Source organism: Ursus arctos, unplaced genomic scaffold (assembly GCF_023065955.2).
Source record: "Ursus arctos isolate Adak ecotype North America unplaced genomic scaffold, UrsArc2.0 scaffold_23, whole genome shotgun sequence".
NCBI lineage: Eukaryota > Metazoa > Chordata > Mammalia > Carnivora > Ursidae > Ursus > Ursus arctos.
The window spans coordinates 35,987,176-36,011,993 of record NW_026622908.1 but is presented as its reverse complement, the minus strand read 5'-3'; the positions used below and the strand labels follow the sequence as shown (position 1 = coordinate 36,011,993).

At 43.2% G+C, this 24,818-nt stretch overlaps 1 protein-coding gene across 29 annotated transcripts in view; it reads right to left on the bottom strand.

Annotated features, from left to right (window-relative positions):
* Nucleotides 1-4,226: 4,226 nt before the first annotated feature.
* Nucleotides 4,227-24,818, bottom strand: part of CTNND1 (catenin delta 1) — a 51,506-nt gene continuing 30,914 nt past the window's right edge. For 8 of the 29 annotated variants that reach the window (XM_048214189.2, XM_048214190.2, XM_026486998.4 and 5 more), the window contains 16 exons: nucleotides 23,266-23,337; nucleotides 22,382-22,534; nucleotides 21,448-21,983; nucleotides 17,615-18,078; nucleotides 16,308-16,491; nucleotides 14,774-14,891; nucleotides 14,144-14,297; nucleotides 13,205-13,273; nucleotides 12,256-12,383; nucleotides 12,003-12,153; nucleotides 11,100-11,292; nucleotides 10,627-10,741; nucleotides 9,987-10,074; nucleotides 8,043-8,105; nucleotides 7,183-7,286; nucleotides 4,227-6,387 (listed from right to left, as the gene is read on the bottom strand). In XM_048214189.2, the coding sequence (XP_048070146.1) occupies nucleotides 6,376-6,387; nucleotides 7,183-7,286; nucleotides 8,043-8,105; nucleotides 9,987-10,074; nucleotides 10,627-10,741; nucleotides 11,100-11,292; nucleotides 12,003-12,153; nucleotides 12,256-12,383; nucleotides 13,205-13,273; nucleotides 14,144-14,297; nucleotides 14,774-14,891; nucleotides 16,308-16,491; nucleotides 17,615-18,078; nucleotides 21,448-21,983; nucleotides 22,382-22,534; nucleotides 23,266-23,337 (2,604 nt within the window). In that variant the 3' untranslated portion in view covers nucleotides 4,227-6,375. Of the gene's footprint in view, nucleotides 6,761-7,182; nucleotides 7,287-8,042; nucleotides 8,106-9,986; nucleotides 10,075-10,626; nucleotides 10,742-11,099; nucleotides 11,293-12,002; nucleotides 12,154-12,255; nucleotides 12,384-13,204; nucleotides 13,274-13,731; nucleotides 13,750-14,143; nucleotides 14,298-14,773; nucleotides 14,892-16,307; nucleotides 16,492-17,614; nucleotides 18,079-21,447; nucleotides 21,984-22,381; nucleotides 22,535-23,265; nucleotides 23,338-24,818 lie in introns of all 29 variants that reach the window. The other 21 variants (XM_057317564.1, XM_057317565.1, XM_057317563.1 and 18 more) reach the window with 10 other exon arrangements.

The window sequence follows — 24,818 nt, the reverse complement described above, 5'->3', positions numbered from 1 at the left end:
CCTCTTATTTTCAAGCCTGTTTTAGTTTGTAATCAAAACGTTATTTCATTACCATCTGTGTGACAATGCCGACATCTGAAGTATTTCAGGATCAGCTTGTGTCTTTCTATCCGTCCCTTTCTCTCATGGGGCCTTATTTCTTTGTGCATCATTATTTTGGAGTAGGACTGCTCATTTGCCTTAGGAGTATCTGTTGGGAACTGAAGCATTACAGGGATTGCAATTGCTTCTGGAAATCACCTGGAGGCATGACCAACTAAGTACCACTTTAAATTGCCCACCTACAATTTTTTTGGACCACACAGGCAGTGCACAAGAATTTGTACTGACAACCCACAGAAGGCCATCTTGTGGCTATGAATTCTCAGGAAAGACATTGTACTTCTTTTCCTTCCATCTAGCACCATGGTTGAGACAAGTAAGTTCCCTGCTGCTGCCTTCTGCACAGTTCATTTCTTATTTACCTTGACACTGAGGGTATTCCAGCTTTACCTGGAGTCACTTGTAAAACTGGTTTCCAGTTTCCCATACCCTATAGAGTCATTAAAATAGATGCTTAAAGTCTGCTGAGTTTGGCAAACACTCGGGGTAAAAGCTAGCTTTTAGCAATTGCTTACTTCTTAGGATTCCAGTTTTCACTTCATTTTGAAGATCCGTAGATTCCTTATTTTTATGCTTGCTCATCAATGTGTTCATAAGTATTATTTATAAATACTTTTACCCAGCATCTTGTTTCTGCTGAAATGACATTTCAGATTATCTAACCCACCAAAATGCCAACAGAAGCCTGAACCAGTCCCAGCTATACACACTACAGTCCGCCCACCCTTGATTCTGGCAAGAGTAGGTTTAAAACCACCCAGAGAAAGTTCACAAAAGATCAAAGCTAACCTTGCCTTGCCTTAAAGGTGGAGGAAAAAAAGCTTGAAGAGCAGAGTAAGTGCCTCGCACAACTTCACCACAGATAACCCGTATTTTCTTTTTCTCAGGCACAACCACCTTAGGGCATTCAGACTGTGCCCATTAACAGAGTACCTGCGGAAAGACAGCAAGATAGTATCCCCTTCTGCATCCTCACTGAAGAACCTGTCCTTTTCAATGATAGAGATGTATACGGAGAGAAATGTAGCACTTTTTCCTCAGCTAAAAATAAAGCACCATGCTTACAATTATGTTTACGGCTCTTACAATGTATACTAACAAGTGTAAAGCTCTTGACTCGGTCCACCTGTGGATAGCTGGTTCTGGTCACTTCAGACCACATGAAGAGAAAAACTAAGTCAGGATATGATAATGCAGACAAACCAAAATGATTATTTTCATGCTTTCCCTACCTCACTTCCTCCAGCTTTCTCTCCATGTCTGCCTGTAACTTCCAGATGGGTCAGCTGAAGAACTAATACTTTGAGTGACACTGTCAGACAACAGGAAAGTCAGAAGTCATAAGTTATGTGTAAAAGAAATTGCCTCCTACAATGTCTTGTCTTACTTTCTTTGTGCTTTCTTGCAGTAGCCTGTCTTTCAGGAGTGATTTAAGTTTCCAGACACACCTCCTTGGCTTTGGCCAATGGGGCCACAGACTCCCCAGTTCAGGTACACTTTGTAGCCACAAGTGACACGCTTGTCAAAGTCAGCAACTCCAAAGCTTTGATTCTTTCTGCACTACCAGGCCCCGTATCAAGGACTAGCTTCACCTCTCAGCAGCCTAAACATTATCTGTAGGGCACAATTTGTAAAGATAGTAACTCTTTCTACCTACACACCAGCCTATCACTATTATCCCAAATTCGACTGTAAGAAATTCATTACTCTGAGATCAAGTTTTCCCTATGAATTCTCCCTTACTGTGATTATCATCTCACCCACCATGGAACTAGTAACAGCACCACCAGAGTTGGAGCCAGCCTTCCCGGGTTCTAGTTTGAGGCTAGAACCTTAAGCACGTCATTAACTAGATCAGGGTCTTAAGTTGCAATTAACTGACCACAGACATCAGAATAACCTAGGTGACTTACCAATATCTCAGATTCCTGAGTCGCTTTTATTCTATCAGTTTTTGGAAATGGAACATAGGGATCTGCATGTTTCAAGCTTCCCAGGTAATTCTTGTACACTTGTTCAGATCCAGAAGATGAGGTCTAGTTGGTCTATTAAGTCTATCCATAAAAATATCAACATGAATCTCTACTATCCTGTACTCCAGATAAAAAGACCAAATTGAGAAATTATGATCTAGAAAGGCTGGTTGGTCCTTAGTTCTTCCTGGGGGAGATATTTCCACTTTGTAACAAAATACTTGAAGTTCATCAAGAATGAACAAGTGGCCAAGTGAGGTCATAGCTTGGAGCTGTCAGAAAGTATGTCACAGCAGGACCCGTTACAGTGAGCTATTTCACAAACATGTTCACAACCCCTCGCCCCAAAAAAAGCCTCACTGAGAGCGAAGAGTGTGGAGCATCATCTATACCCACTTCCAGAAAACAAGCCAGGCTCTAAAGGATCAAGAAGTACATCAGCAAATCTTGACAAAATCCACCAGATTCCTCAAGTTGATGTTAGTAGGAGATACCAAAAGGCTTCAAAAGCATTAAATCAGTGTCAAGACACTTAAGAGGTAGAGGGGATTTACAGATCATTCTTTATAACACCTTATTTTAGGTAGAGACAGGAGAAATGTTTTTAAAAGACCACAAATTAGGGTGCCTGGCTGGCTCAGTAGGTGGAGAAAGCGACTCTTGATCTTGGGGTCATGAGTTTAAGCCCCATGTTGGACGTAGAGCTTAAAAAAATAAATAGAAGACCACAGATCTTAATCACATAGGATTCTCATGGATTGTAGAGAGAAAGTATCCATCTGTTTCATTCTCTAACCCTAATATCCACAATGTGTAGCACACAGAAAATGCTCGGTAAATATTTCATGAGATGAAACAAATGGAGCAGCCCAGGGAGGAGGGAGAAAAGCAAGATTTGTTTATAGCTCACTATCAGTGGATAATAAACACAACAGAAATAAAGGCTATTCACCTGCAGCCCGGGTTTTCCAGACACAGAAAACCATCTCAAGTGAAGCTACCAAACCTCTTTGGAAAGCAAACTCTGATAGCTTTTTGGCTCTGTGATTCACCCTTCTAGTCTAAAACTACAACTGTTACATACAAGCTTTAAAAAGGACCAGCTATGGGATGCCTGGGTGGCATAGCTAAGTGTCTGCCTTCGGCTCGGGTCATGATCCCAGGACTCTGGGATCAAGTCCCGTATTGGGGTCCTTATTCAGCGGGAAGGCTGCTTCTCCCTCTGCCTACCGTTCCCCCTGCTTGTGCTCTGACAAATAAAATCTTTGAAGAAAAAAAAAAAAGGGACCAGTCACAGTACTTAGATTTCCTGGTCTCACTAGCCCAAAGAAAGTTTTCATACCCAAGACCTAGTTCAACAAAATTGAGACATGACCATCATCAGAAGCTAGATTTTTAATCTAAAGATTGGGCATACAGCAAGCACTTTACATAAATTCTCAAGTTTTTTAATTATATAACAGGAAATAGGGGCCCCAGAAAAATAAGTCTCTTTCCATAGATCTTAATCCTTGGCCTCTGCAGTAAAGACAATCCCTAGCAACCCAACAAGTGTTCGTTACCCATCCACCTATTATTTGGTAGGACACAAGAACAGCTACAGGCCTGTCCCTTGTCTTCTTACTAAAGGATTACCGATAGCCTGAAAAGCAACATTGTGGCCCAGTATTCAGTACTTATACGAGCCTTTTAGTTATACATTTTCTTATTTATTAGGAAGGCAGTTGGAGTTGGTAGCTTCTAACCTTCTAGTCATAAATGTTAAATGTTCAAGAGGGCCATGTATTGCAATGGGCTTTGTTCAACATTCATCTTATCAAATGTTGCAAAAGAATTCCAGTGACTAAGAAAGTAATTAATTCCTTGTACTTCAGTTTCCTATCTCTAAGTTAGCAGTAAGTTTCCTGTGCTCTACTTAGCCACATTTAATTTTTAAGAATCTTAAGAGGAAAAACGTTTCACACGTAATTAAAAAGAACATTGCTTGGTAAGAGTTGGCATTGAGCCCACAATAAATCCATCCTGGTATGTAACCCCTTCTGGCTGCTCTGGAGAGAAGAAGGACATGGATACACATAAGGAAGTAACCAAGATGAAAAGGAGGGAAGAAATATAGCTTAAAGTGAAGAAATGACACAGACCCCCCACATACACACTTTAAAAACTTTATTTATATAAAAAACTCATTTGTTTTTAAAAGCATTAACAAGAGAGAAAGAAAAACAGGAAAGGTATGGAGCAGAAGACATGCCCCTTAGTAGTGTTCGGTGGGGAGGTGGGATTTTTGGTTCTCTGGAATTGAATGTTTAGTGTTTTTATAAACAAAAAAGAAAAAAAATAGTTAGAGGTCCCCAAAAGCCCATGGCTGTTCTATTACCCACACCCCACCGAGAAAAAGAGCACCAGGAAAAGAGCAGAAGAGGACAAGAGAAACCAAGAGTGGAGCCAGGTCCAGATGGGGGCAATTTCCCCTGTGCAGTATGTTCTTAGGGTCAAAGAGAGGAAAAGGCTCCTTTTTGCCAGAAAAGGAGTGGGAAGAAATGGGAGGGGGGAAAGGGTAAATAAGGGATTCTAATGCATAGGGGAAGGGAGGGTGGTGGTGGGTTGTGCACTTTTCTCCTACCCCATAGCCTCAATATATAAGGGGAGGGGGAGAGAGAAGGATAAAGACTTCCAGTTGCATTCAACAGAGCTTTTAGATTAAGGGGAGGAGTAAAGGGCAAAAAAGGAGAAGAGTTTAAAAAAAAAAAAAAAACCAGCATAGCAGCTGATTCCTCTAGCCCAACCCACTAATAAACACTAACTGAAAGGAGGAGGTATTGGGGTGGGGAGCGGGGGAGGCAGGGAGGGAGGGCACTGAAGTGACTTCCCTCCAGCCATTTCAGAGATGACAGTAAATCTGGGCAACTAAGGAGTAAGAGTCACACCACTCACTCCTCCCACATTTTGAGATTCATCAGAACAGGATTTTTGCAAAATCCCAACCATATACTATTGAGCAAAAGCTGAATGGCTGAAATCAGAGGCTCTACTAATTCCCAATGGAGAATCTGAGGTTCTCTAGGTCACCTCTCCTTTCTGCTATTTAGGGCCAATAGTGGGTAAGAAAGCAACAAAATATAATTGCAAAATCATGAAAATGAGACCGCAGAGGCAAAGAAAGGCACATGGAAGGGAAGGAGGAGATGCACCCCAGGCCAAAGGCACAAAGAAGAGGCAAATCCAGGGGCGATCCCCACCTTTTAAGGGTAAAGGGGGCAGGAGTATGTACATCAAGTCCTTTTGTCAGCCAACCAATCCAGGGAAGAGGCAGGGGAGGGCAGGGCTATCAGGGTAGGAAAGGGAGACACATAAGGGGGGGGGGGAGCCAGCTTCAAAGCTTCCTGCCAGTTTCAGACTAACTGATTCATGTACATTCCTACTAGCTTCTCCTAGAGGTTCTTCTCCTCCCCAGAAGACATCTTTCTGCTCCTTCTCACCCAAAAAATCTTCCTTGATACAGTCTCCTCTTTCTACAGCCTCTTGCAAATGGCCAGACCAAGTCAGCAGATATTATCACAGGATGGGAGAGGAAGATTAAGGACAGCCTCAGTGAGGGGCAACGGCAGAGCCCAGGGTTGGCAGAAGGCTTGGAGAAGAGATGGAGTCTGTAGGTCCGTGATGGTCCCTGCCCTGGAGAGGAGGAGAGCAAGGTTTCTTAATCTCAGTTCTAGGAGACCTTCACTTACTCAAGGGCCCTTACCAGGTCGAATGTGCCAATGTTGCCAGCCTTCTTTGATTCAAAAATAGTCATCAGGGATAAGGGAAGAGCTCACACGTCCCATTCTCCAAAAAAATAAAAGTCCCTTCCCCACCAGCAAAAAAAAAATCTTGATAAGAATCATCAGTTTATCAGACTGCTGGACACTGCATATACAGCATGTAACTTCCAATTCTTCCCATGGCTTCCAGTGAGGACTCCCACTCACTCCCTCCCTCCATACAAGGCCATGAGTTCCAGGGAGAACTGGTAAAAAGAACTAATCTGCAGCAGTTTCTTGAGATATGCATGTAACTGACAGGCTTCTTGGGAGCAACTGGAGGGGATCTGGAGGGGGGAGGAAGGACAATTAAGCTTCACTGGAAGAAGTTAGGAGTTGGTGGAAAGAAGGCGGCCACTTATAAGGGCTGTAAGGGCAGGAGGCAGCCTGGCAGTTGGCACAATAGTCCAGCGAAGAAAGGGAAAAATCATCAGTCCATTTCACCACCAAAAAATAAAAGTACATATATTATAAGCTCAGATGTAGCGGAGATAGTGGTGCTAAATCTTCTGCTGTAGGGAAAAAAGAGAAAGAGATGTTAATAGGGTTGGGAATGAGGAGAACCAAACAACAGGTGAGCAAATCTGGAGGGAGGAAAGTAGCACATAATGGAGAATCAGATCACCAGAGGCATGTCCCAGACTCTTAAGACGCAACAATCAGAGAAGCAGCACCCCCCAAGCTCCAAATGGCTGAGACTAGGGTCTCTGGCCTGATCAGATCAGCATGATTGGCAAACTGCTGGCACACAGGGGCCTCCTTCCTCAAGACGATCTTGGGGGTGGCTGGAGGACATACCATGGAGGGGTTAGACACTTGGTCCCCCTCATCATCCAAAACCAACACATCCAACTCTTCCTCCAGAGATTCCTGCCCCTCGTCCTGCTGTGAACACATGCAATTTGTTAGTATGAGGTTAGGAAATAGAAACCTCGTGAGTTTGTGCCAGATCTAAGGGAAAATCACAAAACTGGTCAACTCAAACAAAACAAGAGAATAGTAAGAAAAGGGCAAGATGTTCAAGAAAAGACAGGTACAGGAAGAGAGTAACGTATGAGAATAGATAAATTAGCATTAGTCACATCAGTAACACATTTATTGTCTTCCTTCCCCTAACCTGACCATTGTAGAATTATGACCCAAGAAATCCCAAAGAGAGTCAAAACTCCTATTTTACCTGAAAATCCCTACCGGGAAAGGATACTTACTGTCTTTCACTAGGTACTCTTTATCCTATTTCACAAAACGTGGAGGTTTCAAAACAGAACTAGTCTTAGAAGGACAATAGTATATAAAAGAGAAATTACCATCAGGGGTGTTCCCTTCAATGGCTCCATTTCACCTAGATCCCCAGATCGATCCAGTGTTCTGTTGTGGTCCCCTCTCTCGTTCAGTGTGGAATAGTTGTTATCTAGTGAAAAAAGTACAACAGGATATTCCCTCTGGTGTACAATATGTATTAAGCAAAGAAGTGTGAATGAGGCACCCCTGTTGGGAAGTAAACTTTGTCAAATGTTCCAGAAAGGCATTAAGGTCTGGTCCTTGACTTAAGGTCCCGGACTTAAAAAGAACTTGTAGGACATAGATAATAAAGCTAAACAAAAGTGAGCTGCCTATAAATGGTATTGGAATTAAGAGCAGAGAGAGTGAGGTGCGCGGCCAACAGTCAGGAAGGACCTAACAAAGGAGACAGGACTTAGTTAAGCCTTTGGGGATGAAGAAAATTTAGCAAAGCAAAAGGGAAGGGCATTCCAGTAGGAGGTATTACCTGAGCAAAATCAAAAAAGTATAAAGAGACAAAATAGCAAATTAGACCAGGGGGCGGAAACAGAATACATGGAAGGAAGATGGAGAGGGAGCCGGGGGCCAGCCGGTGAAAGGCTTTAACAGTTTAAGGACCCACACCTGATTCTGTACTAAGTGGGGGTGGGGGTGGGGGTGGAGATTTTTTTTTTTTAAACCTTTTAGTATGTGGGAATGTGGAATAAAGTAGATGGATCTAGTTTCACTAAATCTCCTCATATCCTTATAAATGGAAATGTCCAGCCAATGAATGCTCTCCCAGGATGGTAAATGGTGAAGGTGCTAGAAAAAAACTGCAAGGCCAGACAGTTCTCATCCCAGTGAAATATTACTCCATGTCCTCAGACAGGAATTAATCACCTACCTAATGATTTTGTGTTTGATCCCATACTGCTCATCTGAATTTCTTCCCGATCAGGTTTCTTATCTATACAGAGTCAGAAAGTTATCCAGGTCAAAAACCAACTCTTCAAATTCTATACTCATAAAAATTGCTCTCTGGTTGGTCCTCCCTCCCTCTCATCAAATTTTTACTGAGCACTCACTATGCGCCAGACAACTGACAAAGCCCTCATGGGACATAAAGAGATCCCTTTCCAAAGGACTCCTAACATAAGAAACCATTGACTCTAAGCCAGCAATTGTCACATTAATGGTCTCCAGACCCCTTTACAGTCTTAAAAATTATGAAGATCCAAAAAGCATTCATTGGTGTAGGCCATATGTATTACTATTTTGCTGAACTGAGAAAAATCCAGCCTCCCACAGATAAAACATTGGAAAAAGGAGAATTTTAACAATCTTTTCAGATAATTGTGGATATTCTTCAATAGTATACTAACACTCAACAAGTACAGTTCCTCTAAAGTTAGCAACACTATGGAACCCGAATCCAAACGAATGATCTCTTCATACTTCACTAAATTAAAATGCACTGGTCTGTCTTGCACTTTGAACGGGTCAATTACCCATGCATGATTCTGAAACATCATGCATTGGTCACTTGGAAAACACTGGTTCATAGCGTAATACAGATCTTCTAAATGTTAACACATTTCATTATCCTACATCAAAAAAAAAAAAAAATCACATTCATTACCATCACCACTGATTTCAATAAAGTCTTAAGTATTGGGGTGTTACCAGGTTCATAATGGCAGGTACAAGTTTGCCAAAGTTATCATTTTCACTTGAAAATTCAGGCAACAAGTATGGTCACACTTAATTTTCCTCAAAGTAACAAGCTCACTGCATTCATTTCTGAGAAAATATCTAGCAAATATCCAAGTCTGAAGAGCTGTAGTTGGTCTTTCTTTTTTTCAAGGAAAAATGGCATTCCATAAAAAGAGTGGCTAGTCCACTTAGAAACTCCAGCTATAGCGCCAGTGCTTTCCCTCAGGTCAACCATCATGCTTTGTATGCAGCATAGGATCTTTCAAGAAGATGTATACTCAAGGTTAGAAACAGCAAAATTAATTTTTACAGCTCCATCAAGTACATTCTTGGGTGAAACTGGCTCTTCTTTTAAGTTGTGAGTCCACGCAACAAAGACTGTGATGACTGCTTTGGTCTGGTGTCACTGCCAGAGCTGCCGCAGCAAGTACCACCAGTGTGTACCAGCAGTGCGTACCAGCAGGGCTTTCGCACAATCGGCACAAACGTCAACAGACACGGGGATCCTCACACCACATTTCAAGAGCCCTGAGGCAAAAGCCAAGTGTCATCAAGATAATAAGGGTTACAATATACACTTCCATGAAAAAGAAAACATTTCATAAAACAAAATATGTAATTCATCTTTTGGGAGAAAATGTATTTGCTCACATGGCAAGTGTGTAAAAGATAAAACCACAAAGAGCAGTGGTTATCTCTGGGTAATAGAAGTAAGTGGTTTTGTTGTTGTTTCTTTTCTGGTTGTCTGTATTTTCTAATTTTTAACAGTCCATATGTTACTTGGTATTATGTGGGAATTTAAAAAGCAAAAAATAATCATTAGGTGATATATACATATATCAAATCACTGTGTTGTACACCTTACATTTGTACAATGACAGATGTCCATTCTCTCTCAAAGAGAGAATATGGTGAGACAAGGGTTCACTGTCCTGTCACTCTAAGTACAAGCAAGGATAGAGGATCCCATCCAGGCTCCTGCCTCGTACAATTCCCAGGTGAAGTATTATTACCCTCTATTAAAAGACCAGCTTATTCACTATTAAATATATATTCTACTCCTTAGGTAGTCTGTCCACTAAAGAACAGCAGTGGTGGAATAAAAGCAGAGGGGTATGCCCCCTGGATACTGCACCTGTTTTCTGGTTCCGGTCAATGAGAGGGAGAGTGCTGTCATCATATGAATGACTGCTTTGGCTTCGAGAAGCATTGTTTAGATTCACCTGGAGGCAAACATAAAATGCAAAAATGTCACAGAATACTGAATTCACCCACATCTTATTCCCCAGTGGGCAGAGACCTTTAGGGCCCTTTCTCAAATACAACTCTGACCGAAAGATGACTCATACAGGTTAAACATACTCTGTAGTGAAATAAACTAGGATGTTACAGCTTCTATTTATGTTCCTGATGGTGTTCAGGAGACAACAGAGGTACCAAACACTCATACTATCAGAAGGTGACACAGTCTCTGGCAAATTCCTTCAAAGGGCATGGCAGATTTGGGGAGAAGTCAAAAAGGCCACCATCCTTCGTCACGACAGCACTGACAGCATGCTGTGATGCAGAGGAAGACCACAGCTGTTTGGGCAGCAAATGAAGCATAGGCACCACTCTTTTGGGGAGGAGGTTAAAGTAAGCCAAATGATTTCCTAACAGAGACTTGGGATAAAGTAGGACTTAATGTGACAGTGAAGCAGAAGAAGCCGAAGACAGAGTGGTACCTGAGACCCAGGACAAAAAGGTACACGCCTCAGGCCCCAGAGCTACTCTACCTGGAAGTCTGATTTCTTCCATCCTTCTTTTTCCAGTGGCTTCCGTAGTTCCTTATAGCCCCAGATTGTCTGTAATACAAGTGCTGCTGCTCGGACTTCTTTTTCTGAACGGTTCCTTTTGAGGAAAGTAATACCAGATGGAATTTGGACGTAAAGACCTGGGAAGAAGCTGAGAACCTGTATTCTCTAATACAATGTAACAACAGAAATGCCAAAATGGGCAAGATCAAGTATTCACCAAGTTCTATATTCTGTCCCCGACAGTGACACAAAAAAAAGTTTGATGGAAAATCAGGTTATCAATTGACAGCTCAACATTAAGACAAAAAACAGAGCAACATCTCTTCACACTTCACATGTAAATAAGGGAAAATAACTTTATAGAAAAAAGCAAAAGGGGAGCACTCCATCCTGGCAGGTTCCCTCTCATACTCAAACTCTTCCAGCTGTCATTTTAAGCATTAAACTCTCACCCTGATTTGTTGATCAACACCAGCTTCTCAATGCCCTGTGTCTCCCGAAGCTTTTTGGCAGCCTCCAAGTTCTCAGCAATAACCTCGTTGATGGTGTTCAAGAGAGAGACCACGGTGTCCTCAGAGAAATTCTGGGAAGAGCTCTGCTGCCCTCCGGGCAGATTCTTCACCAAGTTGGGAATAGCATGTTTACCTATAGCGTTAAGACGAAAGGAATGTGTGCAGGGAAAACAAGCCAAGTCCAGCTATGAGGAACTAAGACTATACTTAACTACCCTGATCACAGAAAACGCAGGTACTGTCCACAGGAATCAACTTCATTCTGCTACAGGATTATCACGCCAGAAGAGCATGGACCTGGAATAGCCATGAATTTATGGTCCTTCTATTCCTTTATTCTCTCCTCTAGTCACATTGAAACAACATGGATACTTTGTATCAAATATGCTAGTCTTTTCAGATAGTCTAATGAAAATAGTATACATATTTAAATTGTAATAGTTCAATAAAATAGTCATAATGAATTTAAAAACTGAGCTATGCCAAAGCCCACCTATATTAACTCTGGGGAAATTACATAACTTCCCTGACCCTTGGTTTCCTTATTCTATAAAAAACTGGACTTCTGTAAAACGGTCATGATCAATGAGAACATGCGGAAGTGTTAACAATGCCTACTAACAAAGGACGTGCTTAATAAATAAAGCTGTTTCTGTTCTGCTTTTGAAGAGATATCACTTCTTGTCTTTCTAAGAACGATTAAACTGGAACCCTCGGGGTTGTAAACTACAGAGGGCTAGCTGGGATCCCTCCTCTGTCATTTCAGTAATAAACTAAATAGCACCAGCCAGATGGAGGCTCTGTTCTACATGCTGAACTAATGGTTCACATCCAACCCCTTACCAATGAGTTCTTTGTTGCGAGCGTCCACGGCCAGATTCCTCAGTGCTCCAGACGCAGCCTTCACTACCCGCTCATGTTCACTGGTCAGGAGGTCGGCGATGGCAGAAAGAGCCTTCTCTTGACGCAGGGCAGAGCGAATGTATCGACCATACTAGAAGTAACACACGGAAAGAGATGGAACAGATTACAAATGGCGGCAAACTCGTTAGCTGAGCTCTCCCACCTCTAAATCCATTTTCTAAAAGGTACTCACCGTCCAGCGCCCAGCACACAAGTTCTGGATAGCTCCAGCTGAGGCTTCTAGGATGGCAGGAGTCTTGCTCTCCTTGAGGAGTGAGATGTATATCCGAACCACCTCTGGTTGAAATAAAAGCTCATAGCCTGCACAAGAAAGGGCAGAAAAACAGAGGCCAGTCAGTACTTACATGCCAGGCTCTGGCTAGTTGAAGTCCAGCCTCAGTATTCTGGTTTGATGGATTTATGCTTCTATACCATCAGGCTCCCTACACTCTCCCACCCACCCAACAGCCAACTCAGAGGCTTAAGTCCATACCTTCTTAAGAATAATTCATCCATGATAAGAGGAGAAGAAGAGACATCAACCCATCATATGCAACTCCTCTCTCTCCTTCCTCCTTTCCTCTTTTCTTTCACAGTTTACTTTGGCCTTAGCACTCGGGGGAATCGTTTGTCCACTGACAACACTAAGGGTAACAGATTCCTCACCTCAAATGAATTGTTTCTAACTTAACTGAGTCATTCTGCCCACCTTTACTACGACTAAGTGAAAGTCCTATCCTAGATTTAACAACATGTAAGGTTTTTATATCCATGAAGAGCTATGAATTTTAAACCCACTGTACTGATAAATGCGAACCCCCAAACTGTGAGAAAGAAGCTTCTTATAACAGGTAATGATTGAGTCCTAAGAACTGTAGCGGTTACTTAGCGCACCTGTGTTTCTGGCCTACACTGCCTTCAGGACCTTACCCATCCTCCAATAATCTGAAAATTGCCAAAGCAAGCCGTCCTTCATAAGTTACTGCTACAATACCAGTTTCCCAATGCTTCGCCATCACTCTGCATCCACAGCTGGAGGACAGAACAGTGATCACACTGCACAGTCGAATGTAAGCTACCCGACTCATCTGTAGACTATGTGTATGAGATTCCTGGAGACTAAAAAGAAAAAGATAACTTACCTCGAGCTGGACTAGTTCTTTTGGGGAAATCCACTGTATCGTTCGCTGGATCCTCTGTGGGTTTTTTCCCTTTGGAAATTAAAAAAAGGAGAGAGGAGTAAAAAGTTTGAGAAAGGAAAAAGTCCACTTGGTGCACTTTTTATTCTTCAGTCAAAATCTTTTTGGATCAGAGATGCATCAAGAGGGGGAAAAAAAAAACACCAAAAAGAAAAAACAAAAAACCAAGATCCCCTCCCCCGTCCCAGCAGGTGGCTGCACAGAAATAAGGACAGAAAACAGGCAGCAGACAGGTAAGATGAGGATAAGCACCATTGTTGCTGTTGTCCTGAGTTCTGGTAACTGGGACTGCTGCCCAGGAATAGCATGCCATGAGCCATTGGCTCCAAAGAGCTGAACTTGTTTCAGTGGTCTTCCTCAACTGAATTTTCCTACATGCATCCACAGGGAAGGGTTAGGAAATACCAGGGAAGCTAAAACCAAAGCATGCAAATTAGAAGTAGGGAAGCGCCTTAAAAGATTCCACTCACCTCTGGAGAACCACTCATCTTCCAGTGCGTCACCCAAGGTGGAAAGCAGAAAGAAAGGAAGGAAGAAAAACGCAGGAAAGCGATGTCAACAGGATCATGGGCAAATAAGTAGGAAAGCAGAAAGGAAAAGAAAAACACAGGAAACACAAAGGAGGAACGGGGGAGAAGGCCCCAGATTAGTTGAGTTCTCGTCCTTCGCTGCCCCCATACTGATACTAGTACCACCACCACCACCATTATCACCGCCTTGAATGAAACACACGACACAGGGAAGCAGCTGCAGAGCAAGGAGACATCCTTGACTAGGCAGACTCACATACTGCTCAGCAAGTATTTTGTACCTAAAGCTAAAAGCGTTCCTTCCTCTTCCCATCCTACATTAAAGAGCAAGGAACAAAGAACGAAGACTCACCTTTGCCCTTCTTGGCCCCAAAGCAACTGGCAGCATGTGGCCCAGTATTGTTGGCAACATTGGGAGGTGCCTCTTGGTAACGCTCTGCCTGTGGGATCTCCCGGTGAACTTGATAGGACAAATTCCGAAGAAGGCAAACACAGTTCTCCACAAGCTTGGAAACACAAGATAAAGGGGTCGGTGAACGAGGAGAATGCCTAGTATGATTTCCCAGCAAGTACAGGTCTCCATGATTCAAGTATTGAAATACTGATCCCCAAAAGCACAGCCCCATCCGTCATCACTCACAAAGCCTCTTAAGTGCACCAAGCTTCTCGAAATCCTTGCAGCCTCAGGCTAATGGAAGGTTTTCGCCACCATTTGGTGTGTGACACAAAACCGAGGATCACCCTGACTTTTTCCTACTTAGGAAAATATATAACCTTGGAAATACAGCTAAACGGCTTTAAAATAGATGATATAGGTGAAGGAAATTCTGAAGAAAACTGTTTTCTTCTAAAGTGAACATCTACTTTAGGGAACGGGGGCTGGTAGATACCTAATGTCACTTCAAAGCCTTAGATGGTGAGGTCTGCACTACAGGTACCTTCACGGTTGCTGTGAATGGAGTTCACTCAGCCATTAACTTACCTTGCTGTCCGAATCCTTCTGCCCAATCTCAGCCTGAACAATGAAAATGAGGGCATCCACTAAACCATCACATTCCCGAAGTTTTCGGCGAGCTTCACTCCTCTCTGAGCTGACATTCCTGAGGGGGAAGGGAGAGGCTTCAAGATGACTCATACTTAGAAATCCTCCCCTTAGTATCTTCAACATCTACAGCCACCTCCATACCTTTTCTTTTTACTGTAACAGTTAGTGAGTACTTATTATAAGCAAGGCACTGCAGTTGAGAGAAAGCTGAGTAAGACAATTCCTGCTTTCAGGGCATTTATAACAAGGCCGGGGGGAGGGGGGAGGGGAATGACACACGACTACGGAGGGTCCAAGAACAATACTTTAAGATCAAATAGATTATTTCTTTCTTTTTTTTTTTTTAAAGATTTTATTTATTTATGTGACAGAGAGACAGCCAGAGAGAGAGGGAACACAGCAGGCGAGTGAGAGAGGAGGAAGCAGGCTCCCAGCAGAGGAGCCCGATGTGGGACTCGATCCCGGAACGCCGGGATCACGCCCTGAGCCGAAGGCAGACGCTTTAACGACTGCACTACCCAGGCGCCCCCAAATAGATTATTTCTTGCACGGAAGTACAAATAGAAGAATGGGACAGAGCACACAGGGGTATATTCCAAAAAGAGAAAGAATATACTGCAGCATTTATAGGCTATAAGAAGAAATCAGGAAAACTTTCATGTAATAAACGCACTTTTGAGTTTAGCCTCAAAAGATAAATAAGGAGGGGTGCCTCGCTGGCTCATTCGGTAGAGCATGCAATTCTTGATCTCTTTGAGCTCCATGTTGGGTGTAGAGATTACTTAACATCTTTTTAAAAAAGAAAAAAAGATAAAGAGACAAGGGCACTGAAGAAAGAACACATCTCTTCCTTACACCACCACCCTTCTAGTACTTCGTACTCCTTTTTTTTTTTTTTTAAAGATTTTATTTATTTATTTGACAGAGATAGAGACAGCCAGCGAGAGAGGGAACACAAGCAGGGGGAGTGGGAGAGGAAGAAGCAGGCTCATAGCGGAGGAGCCTGATGTGGGGCTCGATCCAGAACGCCAGGATCACGCCCTGAGCCGAAGGCAGACGCTTAACCGCTGTGCCACCCAGGTGCCCCGAGTACTTTGTACTCCTTATGTTGCATTTGTTGCAGCTTTACTTGAAATACAGGTCATTGAGGACAGAGGCACAGACACACTTAAGCTCTGGACTAGACAACTGCCTTCCATGTGGTAGATTTTGAACAAATGTTCACAAAATTAAATGAACAAAGTCAAAGAGGCACAGAAGTAAGGATGTGCAGGCGAACAAGTAAACCGACATAGACGTATGGGCACACGAGCGAGTAGTGACAAAGGTAGGACAGGCTGGAGTCACAGTATGCAATATGGATAGGAATGGAAGCTGAATGACAGGCTAAAGAATTAAAAAAGAATTTCTTTTTTAAATTTAAGTTAGTCCTCAAAAATTCAGTCTTCATTCTCTCGAAGCCCTATGTTACCTAAGACAGCCAGCTGTGTTGGTGAGCACCGACTCCCACTCAATATGGCGTGGCTTGCAATCTTCATTAGGTTCCCGCTCCCAACCAGAATGTGGGATGATCACTTCATCTGTCAATGCATGTAGTGCATGGTCCACAATCTCCATTTTGATTGAGTCATGGGATGAGAGATTCCACAGGGTTCCTGGCAGAGACAACTCATCAGATACCTCTCCAACACCCAAGACAGGATGTTTGAAGAATGCCAAGGAGAATCCCTTATTCTATCATTTCTCAGTCTTCCCCAATGAGCAAATACCTTGTAATGATATTCAAGCTTTTGTTTGTGACCCATGATAAGAAATATACATTATGGCTCAACATATACATACATACATGTACATCACGAAATACAGTTTCATAAAGAAAGCTTTACTATATATAAACAAGGCTCTCTGGGTTATCTACATCAGAGTTCCTCAACCTCAGTACCATTGACCTCTTGGGCCAGGTATTTCTTTATTGTGGGAAGCTGACCTGTCCGTTGTTAGACGTTGAACAGTATCTATGGCCTTTACTCCTTAGATGCCAGTAGCACTTCTGCCCTCCCAAGCCAAGTTACGACAACCAAAACTGTCTCCAGACATTGCAAATGTCCTCTGGCAGGCAAGGTCAGTCCTAACTGAGAACTAATAATCTATCCCACTTCTTGTTCTTTCTTCCTTTTGAAATACTGACTGGGATCCACAAAACCGTGCTCAATACACACTAATGGATCACAAACCACAATATGAAAAACAACTCTTCTAAAAGCAAGGATCACAAGCTCAAATGTCTACACATGCCAGGCAGGTGAGTCAGGACAAGCAGATATTTAAAAGAAATTACAAGAGAGTGGAAAAGTAGCAAGACACTCAGCTTCAGTGCTGGGGAGACAACTTGCTATATGGCAGTAGTTGGCTAAAGACAACGGAGTATGTTCAGGATTATTGCAAATGGGAGAACACCTGTTACCAGTCAGCTCGGACCAACTACTGTCAGGTAGCACAACAGATCCATTGTTGCCAGTTCTCACACATTTTTAATAGAAGCCAAGCACCTGGAATTTTAGGTGAAATCTTCTGAATTTTAAATATCAGCAACCAATTCTTTAAAATTTTGAAAACCTTGTGTGATCCAAACAAATCAGTGAGATGGATCTGCCCCAAAGACCACTAGTCCACAACCTTGAGTCAAATATAAAGGGGCTGAAAGTCCTTCTAGCTCTCAACATCTCTACGGGTCATAGTAGCCCCAACCCAATAGTTGCCCCTGTGCCGGTAACTCACCGGTGATGACTTCAGTGAGGTCCATATCCCGAGCCTTTCGGAGCAATCGCACAAGGGCAGGAACACCATCACAGTTTTTTATGGCAATCTTGTTATCCTGGTCACGCCCAAAAGAGATATTCTTGAGAGCTCCACAGGCTCCAAGGTGCACTTCCTTTTTGGGGTGGTCTAACAATCCCACCAGTACTGGGATCCCCTTGAGCTTCCGAACGTCGGTCTTCACCTTGTCATTGCGATAGCACAAGTGCTGCAGGTATGCAGCTGCATTAGACTTGACGGCATCCAAGCGGAACCCTAACATGGCTATCACCTCCGGCAGCTCTGGCTGTCTCCAGTTGGGGGGTGGTGCCCCCCCCTTACGCAGGCTATCCAAGCTTGCTAAACTTCCCCGTTCATGCTGGGCCAGAGGAGCCCAATAGTACTGGTCCGACGGCACCTCCTCACCAATCATGTCTTCATAGCTCCTACAGTGTTGGAAGAACCAAGAGGGAAAGAATACATCAAATTGTCGAGTCTGGTTTCTTGGTGAGCTCCCGTGACCCCTCACCTCCAAGGCAGGAGGCAGGAGTAACTTCAGCTCTAGTACTCTAGGTCTTACCTCTCCTTTGCATAAATGATATACTGATCAATTTTTCTTAAGGCGATAAGGGAACAATTTTAAAGGCATCTGCAGTTAGATTAAAACTACCATTTTCCTGTCAAGTTTACTAGCTCAGAGGAGAGTTAGCAAGCATTCAGAGATGTTAATCACAAAAACAGAACCAAATCCTGACTGCTTAGCACTTAAATGATACCTGACAGCTAAGCTCTCTGGATAGAGACTGAAATAAACCCTTAGACGACAGAGTTAAACCAAAGAAGTCAGCAAACAATGTCTGAGAACAACTCTTACAAGCCTTCAGCTAAACAGGAAATGAGGCACTTACACACAGGAAACAGCTGCTGGGATTAAACCCTTAAACACACTTCTTATTTAAGCCTCTCCTTATCTTATTTTGGAAATTATAAAAGAGGAGATGATAAGAGTAAAAACAGTATAGGCCTTCAAGCTACATCATAGGGGGACCTGGCTTTGGTAGAAGTTTGAACATTAATTTTCACAGTTCAACCCAACGTCATCTCTGCTACTCAACAAATGTGTTCCAGATATGATTGCTAGCCTCCAAATTTCTAAAGACAATACCTTGGATTCTGTCAAAACAGAGGCTACTGAACACCACGGCATTTGGGATACCCAATGACTAAGAAAAAGAAGAGACGAACCAACGGAAGGTTTAGAGAAAGTCTCACCGGAGAGAATTCTTCCTAATTTCAGTACTACCAGCAACCACTAGAGGGTGAATCAGTCACACCATTATTTATTCATAACCACCAGGAAGGAAGAGACCCATTATCTGAGAGCTCATCTCACTCTGGCTCCCATAGGAGAGAGGAGAATCTATTGTGTGGAACTCTCCAAATAAGCCTGTTGTTTGTTCCACAAAACCCCTCCCACTGTCACCAAACCCTCAAAGTTAGCTGGAGCAGAGGCCCTGCCTCATAGCTGTCAACATCAACCACTCAACAGCAACTCTGATGGACAAAGCATTTAGAAAAATCTCTATTTTTTAATATCATTGAAACAAAATGAACAGGTAATAAAGCTAAGTTTTTGTTTTCTTTTTTTTTTAAGATTTTATTTATTTAGTTGACAGAGAGCACAAGTAAGCAGACAGGCTCCCCACTGAGCAGGGGGCCCGATGTGGGGCTAAAACCCAGGACCCTGGGATCATGACCTGAGCAGAAGGCAGATGCTCAACCAACTGAGCCACCCAGGTGCCACTAAAGCTAAGTTTTAAAAGGAGGCTACTGAACAGTAATGTTAAGGAAGATTCCATTTCAGTAGGGGAAAAATAAAGTCAGAGTATGTCGAGTATGTCTACCTGCAAAGGAAAAAAGAACCCAAAGCAAGTGTACCAAAACGTTAACCATAGTTCTTTCCAGATGGCTGGTGTGCCTTTCTGCGTTTTTCCAGTTTTGTAGTGAGCATGTTTTACTTTCATTATTATTTTAGTATAAGCAATTACAAAAACAATCGCCACAACCAAGAAGATTTCAGTCTCTCAGTAGTATTTCCCACTTTTACCAGCAGTGGATCATGACATTCTTTCCTTTGTTTTACAAATAACAAAGCTGTGCCCAGAAAGATTAAATGACTTGCTTGAGGCTACATAGCTAGTGGCAAAAGGCACAACTAGAACTAGAAGTCTTCTGGTTCAGTGCTTTTTCCACTAATCATTCTGCCTTACTGTTTCCGTTTGACCTTGTATTACTCTCCTAGGCCTGGAACAGGAAGCAGCTAATGTTCTTGCTAGTCAAGCAGGTTTCCAAGTCCAGTGCCACCCTGGAACAGACCCAAAAACCAGGCCCAAAATGCTCTTTTTTTCTATCAATTGACACAGCAGAGAATGACCTGGCCACCCACACCCACCTAGGTCCAATCACTCTAATGAGGAAGTCAGGAAAGCAGACTTGTTAACAAGCAGACAGGCCAACGCCCTGGGCAGACTCCTTTGGTGATAGCTGTTATCTACCACTGCTTCAAGTCGCACCAGCTGAAGTCTGGTGCCCACCCTGCTGCCCCCTGCCCCAATAAAAGGTGAGTCACATGGGAGTTGAGACTAGCTGTCCAAATGATACAATACCTAAAACGTGAATGACTCAGGCTTAGATAATGGGGCCTCTACCCTAGGCCCAGCCCAGTTCACTATTAACTAAAGCTACCTAATATGAGGAAAACGAGCACCAAGGCATTTGCTTTAGAAGGTTAGGACCCCATTCAGAAATTCAACAGCTGCTAGGATATCCTTACTACCAAGATATCTGTAGATCTTCTCCTTTATTTCTTATCATTTTTCCTTGCCTGGAAAACACCATGTCTCTGAGTTATTCTAAAGCAGGGTTGGCAGCCCGCGGGCCAAACCAGTTTTTATACAGTCCCAGAGCTAAAAAGGGGTTTTTATATTTTTAAAAGGTTGTAAAAGGAGAACAACAACGTTCAACAAAAATGATATATGGCCTGCAAAGCGTATTAAAATAGTTCGATCTGGTCCTTTACAGAAAAGGTTTGCCAACCCCCATTCCAAAGCATTCTTTCAAGGCAAACCTTCTACCAGCCCAAACATCAATCACTCCCTTTTTCACATCACCAAAGAATCCCCCCAGATGAGTAGCAAAGTCAGAATAGGCAGCTGCTTAGTGACCTTTCAGAATGTCACTAATATACCACCCTCAAAGGATGCCACCCCCATTTCACTTTATAATCAAACATAGGAACCAAAACACAAAGTGTCAGGGCTTTGATGAGATCAAGGTTTATTTTTAACTTGAGACTAAAATCACCACAGGAAGGGTTCTCACATACACCCTTAACTGTCTATTCTGGCCCTGAAAGCCTAAAACCCTCAATTCTGTCTTACTACCAAACCAGATGCTGAAGAAATTCACAGGAGCAAGGGAGTATCCCACAGCCCTAAAGCATCAAGCTCCTTTGTGCTGCTGCCTATCACTAAAAGGGAGCCAGATCATGGGCAGAAATAGCAGAAACTCTTGGCATGGAAGCAAAGGCCACTCTTCAGGATGTACACCAGTAACCACAAGTCATTATCTATAGATAATCTAGAATATAGGCCTTTGTCATGAAAAAGACAAAAAAGCAAGTCAATATTTGGTAAAGTCACAAAAGGGAAGACACAAGTGTCTCTGATTCAAAAAAACACATAGAAGGAAAAGGAAGAGCTACCCCTTTTCACTGTCTTGGTTTAAGACCCTTACCTTCCCCTTTTCTTCCCTACCTGAGTCGTCGGCGAGGGTCAGAGGGTGTCCCAGTCCGACGGGCAGTGCCATAATCGGACATCATGCCGTAATCCAGATCATCATAGCCCATGCTACGCTGGTCATCCTCTAGCCCGTAAGGCTCTGGGTGAAATCGATGCAGATCCACACTGCTCCCACCTACCCGAACCTGGGGCTGGGGCCCATACACATCCTGTCTACTAGGCGCCCGATAACCTTCCATGCTGGGCCTGTACCGCTCCTCAATGCGGGTCACGCGGGACAGACTGCCATAGTTGTCACTGCTACTTGGATAACCATCTTCATAGTGGCGGCTATATCCATCAGGAGGGTAGTGGAAGTTCCTGGGAAGGGTAGCAGTGCCTGCTTGGCCCACATAGGGACCAGGTCCCCCATTGCCATTCTTGCGGAAGTCACGCCCCAGAGTCTGGATATAGTTGTTAGAAACTGATGAGGCATCCACAGGCAGCCCATCTGGTCCCACAGGGACTGGCTGTACTGTCCGTGTTGTCACAGTCTTCACTACTTTCTTGACCTTCACGTAAGAAAGAGAAAAGAGTGAACCATATAAGCCTAAATTTTAGACCTCTCTAAGAAATGAAACAAACCCCTACTGCCAGCTCACTTTATATAGAAATGCCTTCCATTTTACCATCTACCCTTCTCTCCACCTTATAGGAAGTGCCCAGGCAGGAAATCTATGCCTATTAGGGAAGCTACTATAGACCTTGTAGACTTCTCCCTTCCCCATTCCATTCAATTTTCCCACCTCTCTTCTATCTTCCCTGTCCAGCCAGAGATCACTTTCTTTATGCCTTCACTACGGATCAATACTTTTCATCCACCCTAAGTGCTTAATCTCTCCCCCTCACCAATAAAGACCAGAGGAGGACCTCCTCTATTATCCCAGACCTTACACAAGACTTAGCTTACTGTGGTCTCTGTGCGCCGAGTAGTTCCATCATCAGAGGTCTCCACAGAGACAACAGACATGGCTCCCTCAGGGTCCTCCTCCGTGTAGGTCCCCACAATCTGCCCTGGCTCCTGCATCCTGGGAATGGTGCTATACACAAGGTGACTGTGATCCTGTACGGAAAAGCGGAAAAGGAAGGAATGACTATTAAGCCATATATATCAACAGTCCAACCCAATGAGAAGCAGTCACCCTAGAGACAGACTCCTCATGCATCTTCCATGGGCCCCAGGAGTTTTAGTGGGGTAGCTGTCCCCACCTTTTGAACTTGTACAAAAGAGCAGAAGATTTAAGTCCCCAGGTCTAGTCATTTAACAAATATGAACTGAGTTAACTATAGCCACTTCCACACCCAAGTGACAGAGACAGCAGATTTAACTTCCCAGTTCTGGTCGTCGACGTGAATATGAACTGTGTTAACTGTGGCTACATTTACATCTGAGTGATCCTTCAAAAAAGTTCACCAGTAAAGAACTTTTAAGATGAACCAGAAAATCACCCAAAAAAACCATCTTCTGACTAGCTCCGTTACTCTTTAGAAACTGCCTAAGGCTCAAGACCAGCCAGATTTCAGGTAGAAACAGAAGCATGCCCATTCCAGAAAAGGGATGCCGTAACTGAGGGATCAAATACAGGATCAATGGCCATTAAAACTCATTCCAAAATACAACTACGTGTATACATTTAAGCTCCACTATTTTATTTTCCTAAATGAATGAAGCTAATTAATGGGTGGGTCCTTACAATGTACCAGGCACTTTGCAAGGCACCAATATGCTCTTATAGGCTAGGGAAGTAGGAAGAGAAAAATGAAGAAACCCAGACCTTGAGCCAAAGACATTACCTGGGGTCCGTTGAGTTTCAGATCTGAAAATTTCTGTCGCTCAAGGTCAGCATCGCCCACAAACCGGCCGTTCTGAAACATAGCCCACAAGAAGACAATTCATTTTGTCGCCTTCCTTTGCTCTATCAAATACAAATGATCTTTTTTTCCAAACAGGAAAAGGGCTTTCAAAAAGATATTTGTGGCCTGGAGTCCTTCTGTCAAGTACTTATAAAAGAACCACATCACTCCTTAGTTCTAGCACTTTCCTCAAAAGTGGCACTGGGCCTGGAACTGGCAGACTGGGTCTCTGGAACATAAGAAGGTAAGCTCCATGAGGGCAGACTTCTTTTTGTATTTTTATTTTTTGGTCAGTTTTGTTCAATGATATATTTCCAGCACCTTGAATAATGCTTGGCACATAACAGGCACTCAAAAACTATTTACTGAGTAAATAGCAGAGAGTCAGGTAAGTCCTTAAAAATATAAGGAGAGTTAGAAAACCTAGGTTGGGGAGTTTCCAAAGCCTTCCTTATTGCTCCGTGCATCTTCGTGTTCTGCCACCACTGGAAACCCCCACATCCGCCAGCTTTTGAAAGAGAGATGTGAGAGACAGGAGTCTCCATTTCCAAGCAGGAAGAAAATGAGTACCCCAATTTTTCCCCTCAAGGAAAAACAGTTGTCTCAACATCATCATCACCAATTTTTAGAGCCATAGAACATAAGCTGCTCTGTTTTGAGCAGCAGGAAATAATCTAACAACATTATACTATGTAAAAATATACTTGACTGCTTCTCTTCCAATAGCAGCAAACAGTGAGATGCAGCCACCTTGGGAGACTTCCCCCACCCTACTCCCATTACATAGGGAGTGTAATGCTGCAGGGAGAGGAAGTTAAACATTACTTTCAGGAAGAAGGAAGGGTGTGGCTTCACTGCTGAACAGAAGTTAAAAATAAAAAAAAAGAGAGAAAAACCGAGTACTAAATCCTGGAATTCCCCACCACCTCCAAGCCTCACCAGTCCCACTTTCCCCTTTCAATATATATACCTCTCATTCCTAACCCTCTATTCTGGTTCCTATAAAAATCCTAGGAATGTTGCAAACATACTGCCTCGAAGTCCCCTAAATGGACTTTTGTCCTCTCACACAATATGCTCCTCAGCATGAGGGATCTTCTCTGTCTTAAAAAAATAAATAAGTAATCAATAGAAAGGACTATTGAAGCATAAGCACTGTCATTAGTTCCCACCGGAGATCTCTTAAGATGGAGTCTACCAGGCAAGGTCTACTCTACACACACACACACACACACACACACACACACACACACACACAAAACCAACCTCAGACAGATTACATCACAGTGAAGTCAGACCAGAGAAACCATAGGAAACACAAGATACTTCTCGTTTCTAACACCAACTCCCCCAAGTCACTCACAGAATCAGCCAGCCCAGAGACCACTGGCTCCTGTGGTTATCTGGGTTAAATATCAGCACGATGCTCCTTCTCAAGCTCTAACCAACAGAATTACCAATGACCCCCTCCCTCCAAGACATGATTTGCAAAG